At 58.0% G+C, this 12,563-nt stretch overlaps 1 protein-coding gene across 5 annotated transcripts in view; it reads right to left on the bottom strand.

The window, feature by feature from the left end:
- Positions 1–208: 208 nt before the first annotated feature.
- ALPK3 (alpha kinase 3) overlaps positions 209–12,563 on the bottom strand; it is a 66,290-nt gene continuing 53,935 nt past the window's right edge. For all 5 annotated transcript variants that reach the window (XM_067556042.1, XM_067556044.1, XM_067556043.1 and 2 more), the window contains 7 exons: positions 7,001–7,128; positions 6,038–6,073; positions 5,254–5,528; positions 4,558–4,646; positions 3,901–4,118; positions 2,718–2,766; positions 209–2,118 (listed from right to left, as the gene is read on the bottom strand). In XM_067556042.1, coding sequence (XP_067412143.1) covers positions 1,779–2,118; positions 2,718–2,766; positions 3,901–4,118; positions 4,558–4,646; positions 5,254–5,528; positions 6,038–6,073; positions 7,001–7,128 — 1,135 coding nt within the window. In that variant the 3' untranslated portion in view covers positions 209–1,778. The remainder of the gene's footprint in view (positions 2,119–2,717; positions 2,767–3,900; positions 4,119–4,557; positions 4,647–5,253; positions 5,529–6,037; positions 6,074–7,000; positions 7,129–12,563) is intronic.

The raw sequence follows: 12,563 nt of genomic DNA, 5'->3' as shown, positions 1-12,563 counted from the left end.
GCACCAGCTTCCAAACCACCTCCCTGCCAACCAGGATCGCTGGGCCCACCCCTCTGCTGGTGGCTGCGGAAGGAGGAAGAGCCTGGGGTCGGACTTGCATACAACCTGGGAACCCTCAGCTGCCCATTTGTGCTTCTGCAGCATCACCAGGAGCTGAGGGGCTGGGCCATTATTAAATCTGAACCCCACTCAGGGCTGCTTGGCTGAGACGTCCTGCTGCCCTAGGAGAGCAGAGCCCGGCGAGGCCAGGAGCTACCCGTACACCCCCAAGAGGGGCCAGCTGCAACGCACACACCCTACTGACTCCATGCCAACAGGCACCCCAAGCTGCGGCCGAGCCCCTGCTTCTGTCAGCTCACACAGGGAGGGTGGCACTGGCCGGAAGACAACAGGGGCCTGCCCTATGCTGCAGTGATCCAGGGGCGGGTGTGGATGCAGTGTGGGGCTAGCGGGCCCAGGAAGCCGCTTTGGTTTTGACAGCAAGGACGCCGCTGAGTCCGGTGGCTCTGGTGGGGGCGTCTCCTTTTCCCTTCCAGCTGGGGAAGGAGAAGATTTGAAGTATTTTTTCAAAGGAGCAGGAGGCTTGAAATCATCATTCCCCAGCCACCATCTGCCCCTCTGCCCTGCTGCCACTGGCACCTAGCTCCCAGTGCGACTGGCACATTACAATACACAGCTGTCCCCACACAACGTTAGCTACGCACAGACGCTGGAGCCTTCCACCTCCATAATCAGCAGGGAAATAGGGGCGGACATTTTAACTGCGCCCGTTAAGGCTCCACAGTTAACCTGCCCAGCTGCGAAGTCCTAGGCAGTGCCCGCCTCTTCGCTAGCGTGTCAGGCTGTCTGCAAACGGCAGGTGCGGCACCCGTTGAAGGTTTGGTTTGCCCCGCTAGGGGCTGGAAGCGCCTCTCCAGGGAAAGCGAAGAATCGGCCCGGCTTTCCAGGCCCAGGGAATCACAGAAAACACAGGGCAAAGAGGGACCCAGGACGCTGTCCAGTCATGCTCCCACTACGGATTAGTGAGGAGGTAATGGGCATGGGGTGTGACGGGCGAGAGAGATGCTAGTTCCTGGGCTCAGGTAAGCAGCATACCTAAGAGGTTAGTAGGGACTGCCTGCGGGCAGGGAGCTGGCCAAGCTGGGGGCAGGGATTTCCACAGGGCACATGTAGGGAAAAAGACCAGGAGGTACCCAGCCTTTGCGCCACGTGCCCCAGCTGGATCAGGGCCCTGTAGACAGCCGCGGGCTGGAAGGGTAGATCAGCACCTTGGGAACCACCTGGTCCAGGTGTTTGGAGCAGAGCCAGAGAAAAGCCAGCACAGTCTAAAGGAGGGATTCGGAAAAAATGAGGCCCAGGCCCGGTGCCTGCTGGTGGCAGGGCTGGCACCCTGCCCCAGTGCCCTCTGCACAGGGCAGCACCATGGTGCCTGCATGGCCCAGAAAGCTGGGGCTTCTCTGCAAGCTGGGCCAGCCTGGATCAGCTGTTGCTTTAAAGAGGTAACAGAAGTCGCCGTGCTGCCTCGCGCCCTGGCCCAGCTGTGCAGGCCCCGTCCTGCACCGAGCCAGCTCCAGGCCACTAGTCTAGGCCCAGGCCCCTTCCCCACACTGTCACCAGCCTAGTCACTGCTTCACTCGCACACCACACAGAGAGCGACGGGGAGGGCGTGCCAAGAGCCACAGGAAGGCGGCGGTAGCTGCTGGGTCCCCTTTCCAGGCGTGCGCGGCAGCACGGCGCCTTCGCGGCTGCGCCCAGGATCCCGGCCCAGCCGGCTCTGGCTACTGCAGCTGGCCGGACTGGTGGCTCTCCCCGGCTTTGTGCTTCGGGGCCGGCTGGGCCTCGCCGGCGTTGGTGGATTTCCGAGCGGCTTTGGGGCTCACAGCGCCCTTCCGGGTGCCCTGGGGGCTCGCCAGGCCTTTCTTCGGTAGCTGGGGGCTGGACTGGGCTGATGGGGCCTTCCGGCCCAGGGAGGGGCTCTTGGAGCCCTTGGGCTTGGCTGGCTGCTGCAGGGCCTCCAGACTCTTCAGACCCAGGGTCTCACAATAGCGGTTACACTGGTGGACGGCAGCAAACTGCTCCAGCAGGGCCGGGAAGCAGCTCTCCTTCAGCCCCTGGTACCTGCCAACACAGTCACACTCAGGGCCAGGGCTCCCCTCTCTCCCCACGCAGCCCTGCCACCGGGAGCAGGGAGACGAGAGGCTTGGCCCGCTCACAGGTCCCGGGGGCAGCTGACCTCGGGGCTGCTCTGGCTCTCCATGGACGGGCTGTTCCCAGGGCTCCCTCGCCTAGGGCGTAGCCGCACTGCTCCTTAGCATTGGCCAGGGCCCTACAGCAGGGCTCAGAGCCCTTCCCGGCCCCCTCTGTCCCTCCAGCCCCCCGCCTGCCATCGCATACCCCACACGCCCACCACGGTGCCCCTTCACTTCCCCTCCCACCCACCACACTAAGGAACCGGCCCGCGAAGATGAGAGCAGCAGAGGAGACGGGCCGGGGCCGAGCGGTGCAGGAGGAGAACCGAGCTAATGATCCGGCCAGCCGAACGACAAGGGAGCGGAGGGGCAAGGTCACCAGGGCGCACCGTGACGGCAAGGCCTGTGGAGAGACAGGGGCCGCCCCATCGGGTGGCACACGCGGCCCGGGGGAAGGCATGCCCCAACAGTCCCTCTGAGAAGCAGGGGGTCTCCCAGCTCCGCGCCGTGGCCCTGCCCGTCACTTACCCTTTCAACTTCGTAGCTATCTTCACGTTTGTGATCCTCCAACCGACACCTGCAAGGGATGGCAACATTCACCGGCCTCAGGCCAAGCTCCATCCAGTTCCCTCGGCTGTCAGAACCTGGCCACTTATCCCAGCTGCAGCAGGATTGGGTGCAAGGTGTCTTCTGCATGTGGGGAGCGCCTGCTCGCCGCATGGGGTCCCAGACACCGAGCCCCTGCACAGGCAGGGTGGGTGCGAGGGGCACCAGTGAGGGATCCAGTCACCCTTGCACGGGCAGAGTGGGTGCAAGGGGCATCGGCGTGGGGTCCCGACTCATCATGTTTTGGACCTGACCTGCCCTCCTTTTGCCTGAATATGCCTTGACCTCTGTCCCTATCTGAATTCCCTCCTTTGCCCCTGGCTGCAGCTGCTGCCACCCCTGGCAGATCCTGGCGGTGGTTCTCAGGCGGAGGGGAAGGCCGGCAGCGTGAAGGAGGGGCTGGGAGAGCATGTGCTGGCAGGGCCCTTAGTGGAGCCACACCGACCCTGTGGGGGACAGTCCTACAGGAAAGGTGCAAAGAGCAGCGACCAGCCCACACAGCCCCTCCAGGCAGAGACTGCGGCAGCACCTGCCCGTGTCGCACCCACACCCGGTGCAGCAGAGATGGAACAGTCCCCGTTTCACACCTGCAGAAGCTACGGCTCAGAGCGGTCCCAGGCCAGGGATCTGAGTGGGCACTGAGTTTGGGTACCCCGGTGGCACACTCTCGGCTGCACCAAGTTCCCGCAGCTCCCACTGGCTCCAGCTGGGACTGGGCATTCTCTGGAAACCAGGCCCTAGGGGTCTGGAGTTGGGGACTCAACAGGAGAGGCTCCTTCTGAAAGTGGGAGACTGAAGCCTCCCAGCCATGGGCTGGCAGCGTCAGGAACAGAGCCCAGATCTCCTGGGTTCCCAGCCGCCAACGCAGGCGGCCACTCTAGTGTGCTTGGGGGTGGTAATGCTATGGGGGAGAATCGGCTAGGGACAGGCCCTGCCTGCCAAGAAGCACCACCATTCCTAGCAGGGTGGGGGCAGCTGGAGTCCTTGGCTGAACAAGATTTGCCCATCTAATTTTTCAAGCAGCCCCCCCACTGCCTTGATCTCCCTCTGGGGCAGGACACAGTAGGGGGCAGGGACTCCGCTTGAGATGAGGACCGGCCCATACCTTCCATGTCTGTCACAAGGATGTTTCCATTTGTCCACTGGTAGAGCCAGTGCTGGAAGGCGCAGCATTTCTGCGCGACCTCCGAGCCGCTCTTCACAGCCAGGCTGCCGTCCCCCTCCTTCACACAGTACCGCTCGAAGGGCCCCGCCAGGTCCTCCTCAATGGTGGCGTAGGGGACGTTGTTGGCGGGGCGGTAAATGAGATACAGAGGGATGATCCTGGAGAATGACAAACAGGCCGGGTCAGCGCAGGGCGGGCCCCTGGCCGTAGGCCGATGGGCTGGCTCTGCGACTAGCACGCAGGGCACACGGTGGACCCAGCCCAGAGCCCGCCGCCACAGGCCCCTTCCCCTGGGCTCGTCTCCACCCCATCTGTAAGCTGCCCACACGTCAGCCATGCTAGAGACTGGAGCAGCTCACGCCATCCCGGGCCACGGGGCCTTTCCTTCCAACGCAAGGCTCCCAATTTGGCTTCTTAGTGCATCCATTAAAAAAGAAAATAGGCCACTGGATCGTGTCTGGATGGAGTGGAGGAAGCTGGGCCGGCCACCACGGATCCTCCCTCCCCCCGCAGGTGACACTTGGGGCGGCTGGAGGCCACGCTGCCCTGCTCTGTGGTCCCTGGATGCTGAAGATGGATGGCAGAGGCCCAACTTACTCCGGCACCGCCCCAAAGTCAGGGATGGCCCGCGCCTCAGCAGCAAAGATCTTGCAGTATTCCCGGCTCGAGTTCTGGATTTTACAGTCCTGGGGATTCAAGCAGAGTCGTTACCCTCGCCCCGCCGCACGCCAGCGAGCCTGGCTCAGCCAGCGCCCTGCCCCTCCTGGAGAGCCTGCAGACAGGCATGGGGGCTCGCCCACGCTGTTAATCAAAGGACAAAGAGCAGCTCCGAGCACCAGAGCCTCCCCACCACTGTGTGTGTGTGTGGGGGCGGGGCGGGGGCTGTGGGATGGAGCCCTCCCATCCACTTTCTGGGGTGGGTGTCAGTACTGGAGTTATGGAGCTAGGTATGGGTGCTGGACCCTGCCCCTAAGGGATTGGGTGACACAGCAAGCCCAAAGCAGGTAGGACACAGGCTGGAGCTGGGCAGGCAGCACAAGGGGCAGCTAAGGCAGTGGCAAGGGAGCATATGCCAGCGGGGAGCCAGGCGGAGGGGGCAGCAGGCCAGGAGCCCGTGCCCAGGTGGGGGAAGCTGTCCCAGGCACTGGTGTCCGCATGACGAAAAGGCAGGAGAGGGAAAGCTGGAGGAGAGGAGGAGGGCCAGGATCAGGCAGGCGGCGGGTGCAAGGAGATGCTGAGGAGTGGGGCGGGCGCGCCTGCCGGGCAGTGCAGGGGGCGGAGGGGCGGGCCCACCTGGATGGTGACGTCGTAGTTCTTCTCGATGAGCGAGTTCTCGTTCTTGGTCCCGAAGACGATGAGGTTGTGCACTTTGATGATGCAGGTCCGGCCGGACTCGAAGACGGGCTCCAGGCCGTAGATGGCCCTGGAGCGGCAGGCTTTGCGCAGGAAGCCGGCGCCCACCTCCATGTCCTCGCTCACAATGCGCCCAAAGAACTTGTCCCCCCAGTAGCCGGAGTCGGCCAGGCCCTTGGCGAACACCATGGGGGTCATTTCGATCTCCTCGCCAACTGGCAGAAGGAAAGCAGCGAGCTAGTGGGGCCGGGTGCTGCTGGGAACGGGGGACGGCGGAGCTCGTGGCTGGCTCACCCGGCCTGGGGCGCACAGCCGGGGCAGTGGACTGGGGGGAGTAGGCTGGGCCCCCCGATGGAAGAGGGGGTGGGGAATATCCCCTGCTGTGTGCTAGCGCCGTCTGGCGGCATGGCGGCGGAGGAGCTCCTCCCTGCGGGGCTTTGGGAAGAAGGTTGCCACGCCAGGCACCGGGCCTGACATCAGCAAGCTTGCCGTCCGGCTGGCGTTCGCCAACTGCCCCGCGCTAGCCCTTGCATACAGATGCTGGCTCGCTGGGGGGCGATGGCTGGCTCTAGCTATGCCGCGCTGTGCAGTCACCCCTCCCACCAGGCACCCTGCCCCATGGCGGGCACAGCAACGCGTGCAGCGAGGGGGTGCTGGGTTTGCTCGGAGCCCAGCAGCGATAGCCGGGGCCCCACTCACTGCTCTCTGGCTGCTCCCACCTTACCTTCAATTTCTTCCCTGGAGACAAATCCCGACAGCACTAGAGGAGAAACAAAGCCCTGGCCGTTAGTGCCCTGACGGGGGCTGGGCCTGGCTTCCCTCCCGGCCCAGGGCCCCAGCACTTCCCTGAGCACCCCTAGGGTCACCCAGAGCCGCCAGGACCCTAGCGATGCCTGCGCCAGCGTGACACCTCTGACTCCATCGACTGCTGGACCCTCACTCCCAGGGGCCGTTCGCAGCCACGCCAAAGGCTGGTGAGGGGCATAGGGCCCCAAGGCCAAGACCCGCCTTGGCAGCGAGAGCGGCAGACAGGCCCACTTGTACCCTGCAGAGAACAGGGCAAGGCCTAGCCAGGTACCGCAGGCAGGAGTCACTCACATTCCCCCCAACGAGCGCTTGGAACCACAGCCTCTCAGCTCCCCCAGCTACAGCACAGATCTCAGCCCGTGCAGCCGGGCCCCCAACCCGCCCCCCTGTTCCCTGCCCTCCCCACTGCTCAGGTCCAACTCGCCCCCGTCCCCCGCTCCGCCCCCCACTTTATCAGCCAGTATGCAACCCACCCCCTCACTCCCCATCACCCGGTACCCAAACTGCCCCTCCCTGCTTCCCCGCCATCCAGTACCCAACCAGCCCCTGCTCCCCTGACTTCCAGTTTCCCTGCCAGTCCCAGTACCCCTGCCAGGCCCATTGTCCTGTCCCCTACCTCGTTGACCAATATCCAATGCACCCCCTCAGTCCCCTGCCCCACCACCTGGTACCCAGCCCATCCCCCACTCCCGCCTCCTGTCCCCCCATCACACAGTGTCCAAGAGCCACCACCCACTCCTGATCTCTCTGCCCCGCAACTGTCTGGTACCCATCTGCCCCCCCACTCTCCTGCCCCCATCGCCCGGTATTCAACCCATTCCTCTGCCACCCCCACTGTCCGGTACCCAACTGCCCCTGCCCTGCACCCAACCGGCCTCACCTTCTGCACTGAGCAGGAAGTCGGTGGAGTCACTGCCATACTCGTTCTGGATGCTGCACTGGTACACGCCACAGTCCTTCCGAGATGCCTGCACGATGGCCAGGGCTGCCTGCCCCTCATCACCAGCGCTGAAAGAGAATGGAGTCCACCAGGAGATCAGTGCCGGGCAGTCGCATAGCATCTGTATTGTGTTGGGGCCTATGAGCCCCAGTCGCAGACCACAGCCCCCACTGTGCAGGGAGCTGTACACCCATCCCTCCGATGAAAGGCCAGGCCCCGCCCCACAGCGCTCGCAGCCTAACTAAGTTCTGCACGTGAACTGAAAAGATAGGCGAGTGCCACAAGGGTGAAGCACACAGCCCCGTGGGAAAGGGATCATCCTGTGTGACCCAGCGAGACACAGCCCAGGTGGTCTCAGGAAGCCACTTCGCTGCTTCACACCACCCAGGAGCGATCGAATTATTACGGTTTCCTGTAGTTTGTACCTGGGGAGAATTAAAAGGAAGAGAGACACCACCTCCTGCCCCTAGTGGCCCCCTTTGAACTCCAGCAAGGCAGGAGGTGCTGGGATCCAGAGACCGTGCTTCTGCAGCTCCAGTTCTATGCACGTGTCTGGCTGGGGCGGGGGACTCATCCAGGCTACCGTGGGGGAAGGGCTGTGAATCCCAGGTTGGGGTGAAATCTCCAAAAGTAATCAGTTGCAGAGGCATTTCACATCCCAGTCACCTTTGCTGCTGCCCCCAGCTTCCCACTCCAAGCATGTGCTACTCACATGCAGAGTCAGGGGCCAGGCTCTTTCCCCTCCAGTCAGCATGCCAGGATGGGTCATCTTCCATCTGGAGCACAGCACATTCCACCTCCCCAGGGACCCCTGCTTCCAGCAGAGACTGCCACCTGCCCCCAGCAGCCCTGGACTGTCTCTGCATTGGCAGGATGCATCTCCACTGGGAAGGAAGATGGGTCCTTACCTCACGTTAGCTGACACAGGGTAACCTGCCTGCAGGGAAACCCTAGTGTACACAAGGCAGCGTGAGAGCTTGAAGACGAGGGAGCAGGGCGAGGTAAAGATGACGCTCCACACCTGCAAGATCTTCACTGCTCCAACAGGGGTGTTTGCAGCAAGATAACCCACACACATTCGCTAGCGTTTACCCCAACCTGCTCACTTGTGCGAAAGCTGCATCCAGCCTTGTCTGCACCAAGGTTTCCCTTGGTGTTGGACTTGTGCCAGCTAACTCGAGGTCAGAGCACACCTTCCTTGCTAGCAAAGACAAGGCTGCGCAGGCTGATCAGCCCTGCATCCTCCCGTTCAACCACATCCGTATCCCCGCCTTCCTCCCCCAGGCCTTGGGCATCTGGGCTCACCGGGGAAGGGGAGAGCGCCCTCGGGCACAGCTGGTTCTGAGCGATCTCCTTTCTAGGAGCCAGGAGCAGGAGCGGATTAGAGTGAACCTGTCTGGGACTCACTAATGGGGAGGGTCTCAGACTTGGCTCGTGGCTCCCAGCCCAGTGCTCCTTCCCTCGGCTAAACGATATTGCGACGGTGAGTGAGCAACCCTTTGCCCGCACCTCCATCCTCCCCGGTAGGTGGGGCAGCTGATGCTTGTAGTTAACAGCTGAGTGGTCTGTGGCAGTGCTAGTGATCCACCTGTGCACTGCACACCACCACTCCATGCAGGGCTAGGGCTCGCTGGGCACTGTCTCGCATATCACAGGTTCTTTCGATGAGGCCCCCAGGGATACCTATGGCAGAATGGGGCTCCCCGGCTGTGTCCAGCGGCCAGGACAGCGCTGCACCAGCCTCACTCCCAGCCCCCAGCACAGGGGCCAGTGTGGAAGAACCCAATCTCAGGGGTCCTTACTTACAAGTCCGTTGCCCAGCGGATGGTCCAAATTAGCCAGACAGCAGTTTAGCAAAGCCAAGAGTTTATTCTTTACGTAAAGAAGGTGGTTCCTATATGCTAGAGGCGACCTTAAACATACATTTCTAAAAGCTTTTAAAGCCTTACACAAACAAATCTATTTACGTCACAGTTTCCATGGCAATACATACTAAAAACTACTTATCTAGGAATATTTTGGCCTAGTACTTTTCAACTGTCCCTATCTAAATTGCAAGGTCTTCCTCCGCATTCCGTCCCTGCTGGCACCCAGGCCTCATAACTATCTTGTTATTGCTAACCATTCTAAGACTAAACATCTGCTAGAAAGGCACATTCCATCTCAGGCTTTTGCAGCCATTCCTATAGATCAGTTCTCATAAGAAACAGAGACTCCATCTTCTTTTCCCTCCACACCAGAGAGGCTGTGACCAAAGTATGCTGCATGCCATCGACGCTTGCTACCTATGGCTGCTCTCACTTATGCTGGGGGCTGGGCAGGCTGCAAATTCAGGGAGCCCCCTCCCCATTGAACATTAGAACGGCCATACTGGGGCCAGCCCATGGCCCAGCTAGCCCCGTATCCCATCTACTGATCGTGGCCAATGCCAGGTGCTTCAGAGGGAAGGAACAGAACAGGGCAATCACCCAGCGACCCATCCCATCGTCCACTCTCGCTTCTGGCAGTCAGAGGCTTAGGGACACCCAGAGCATGGGACTGCGTCCCTGACCACCCTGGCTAATAGCCACTGATGGATCTACCCTCCAGGAACTTATCCAGTTCTTTTTTAAACACAGTTATACTTTTAGCCTTCACAACATCCCCTGGCAATGAGTTCCACAGGTTGACTGTGCGAAGAAGTACTTCCTTTTGTTTGCTTTAAACCTGCTGCCTATTGATTTAATTGGGTGACCCTTGCTTCTTGTGTTATGTAGAGGGGTAAATAACACTTCCCTATGCACTTTCTCCACACCAGTCATGATTTTATAGACCTCTGTCATATGCTCCTTAGTCGTCTCCTTTCCCAGCTGAACAGTCCCACTCATTTTAATCTCTCCTCAGATGGACGCGGTTCCACTTAATCATTTTTGTTGCCCTTCTCTGTATCCTTTCCAATTCTAATTTTTCTTTTCTGAGATACAAACAGCATTCGAAGTGTGGGCGTACGATATACCCTTTATATAGCGGCAGTACGATATTTGCAGTCTATTATCTTGCCCTTTCCTAATGGAGCCGAACATTCTGGTAGCTTTTTTGACTGCCGCTGCACACTGAGGGGATGTTTTCAGAAAACGATCCACGGTGATTCCAAGATCTCTGTCTCGAGGGGCAGCAGCTAACTTAGACCCCATCATTTTGTATGCACAGTTGGGATGGTTTTTTCCAATATGCATTACTATGCACTTATCAACACTGAATTTGATCTGCCATTTTGTTGCCTAGTCACCCAGTTTTGTGAGATCTCTTTGTAACTCTTCGCCGTCTTCTTTGGACATAACTATCTTGAGTAATTTTGTATCATCTGCAAATTTTGCCCACCTTGTTGAACAGTACTGGTAACAATACAGACCCCTGGGGGATACACTATTTACTTCTCTCCATTCTGAAAACTGACCATTTATTTCTACCTTTTGTTTCCTATCTTTTAACCAGTTACTGATCCAGGAGAGGACCTTCTCTCTTCCATGACCGCTTACTTTGTTTCAGAGCCTTTGGTGGGGGACCTTGTCAAGGGCTTTCTGAAAATCTAAATATACTGTATCCACTGGATCACCACATGTTTGTTGTGCTGCTCAAAGAATTCAAGTAGATTGGTAAGGCATGATTTCTCTTTACAAAAGCTATATTGACTCTTCCCCAACAACTCATGTGCATCTATGTGTCTGATCATTCTGATCTTGACTATAGTTTCTACCAGTTTGCCTGGTACTGAAATTAGACTTACCAGCCTATTATTGCCAGGATCACCCCTGGAGCTTTTTTTAAAAATTGGCATCACATTAGCTATCCTCCAGTCATGTGGTACAGAAGCTGATTTAAGTGATAGGTTACATACCACAGTTAGTAACTCTGTAATTTCAAATCTGGGTTCTTCAGAACCCTTGGGTGAATACCTTTTCGTCCTGGTGACTTATTACTGTTAAATTTATCAATTTGTTCCAAAACTCCTCTAATGACACCTCAATCTGGGACGGTTGCTCAGATTTGTCACCTAAAAATAATGGCTCAGGTGTGGGAATCTCCCTCATATCCTCGGCCCTGGAGACTGATGCAAAGAATTCATTTAACTTCTCCATGATGGGCCTTATTTTTCTTGACTGCTCCTTTAACATCTCAATCATCCAGTGACCCCACTGGTTGTTTAGCCGGTTTCCTGCTTCTGATTTATTTTTTTTTAAATTTGGTTCTAATTTTTCAGTCTTTTGCTACTTGCTCCTCCAATGCTTTTTTGGCCTGCCTAATTATACTTTTATATTTGACTAGCCAGAGTTTATGGTCCTTTCTATTTTCCTCAGTAGGACTTAACTTCCAGTTTTTAAAGGATGTATTTTTGCCTCTAACCACTTACTTTAATTTGTTGTTTAGCCAAGGTGGCACTTTTTGGTCCTCTTACTATGTTTCTCAATCTGGGGGATACATTTAAATTTGAGCCTCTGTTATGGTGTCTTTTAAAAGTTCCCATGCAGATTGCAGGCATTTCACTTCTGTGTGGGAAGGGTATAACCTAGAACAGGGATCACGGCTCCTTACAGAAAAGTGGCTGGTTTGGTGCTGCACCAAGCCCTGGGCCCTCTCAGTGCAGCCAGAACATCATTTGTACCCCTCATGACAACCAAGTGCTGGGGCTGAACGCAGAGTCCAAGTTGCCTGGAGGGGGAGGCAGACTGCTTTCTCCTGCCCTTATTATTGTTTCCTAACATTCCCTGCATCTCCATCGCTGGTGCTGGAAATGTCGGTTCTGGAGACAGTGCTGGCTCTGCTTCTGAGCAGGCTTACTCTCTTACCTGCACAGCTGCAGAGGGACATATTGTTACGGGCTGGGCAGACGTTGCCTTGGGAAGGTGTTTTGGTGAAGGCATGATCTCCTGGCTCTCTGCCCTAGGCACTGGGCTGTGAGCATTAGTGCCTGCTGTGGTTAAGGATATCGGGAGCATGGCATTTGTAGAACAGACTCTCTGGCTCCTTCAGAACATTTCTGTCCCACCTGGGTGTCTCTCTCCAGAGCTGGAGGCCATTGTGCTAATGTCCTGGTGTATTCAGGCTGATACCAAGGGATCCATATTTGGGGCCTGTTAGCAGGGGGCACCTTCACCCCAAAATAACTGGGGTGGGGAGCTGCAGTGCATGCGGGAGGTGGGATTGCCACATGTATAGACACACCCAAATTAGTTTAAAGCTGCCCAGATCAAAGCTAGCTCGAGTAACAGCAGCAGGGAAGCTCAGACGGTGGCTGCTCAAGTGCGAGGCCAGAGTGGTGATTGGGGCTGTACTGCAGAGGCTCCCCTGCATGGCGCACACTAACACACTACTGTTACTAGGATTCGTTTTGATGTCGCTAAATTGAGGTTAGTTCGAGTACGTCCAGGTGCACCGCCATCACACCTCTCGCCTGCCGTGTGGGCACACCCTAGGCACCCGACAAATGCAAGGCGCGATTTAATACAGCAGCCCCAGAATACGG

Source organism: Emydura macquarii, unplaced genomic scaffold, assembly GCF_026122565.2.
Source record: "Emydura macquarii macquarii isolate MOO-44397 ecotype Brisbane River unplaced genomic scaffold, CSIRO-AGI_Emac_v2 contig_1644, whole genome shotgun sequence".
In the NCBI taxonomy this organism is placed as follows: domain Eukaryota; kingdom Metazoa; phylum Chordata; order Testudines; family Chelidae; genus Emydura; species Emydura macquarii.
Note: the sequence above shows the minus strand (reverse complement) of the source record. Positions and strands in the feature narration are given on the sequence as shown.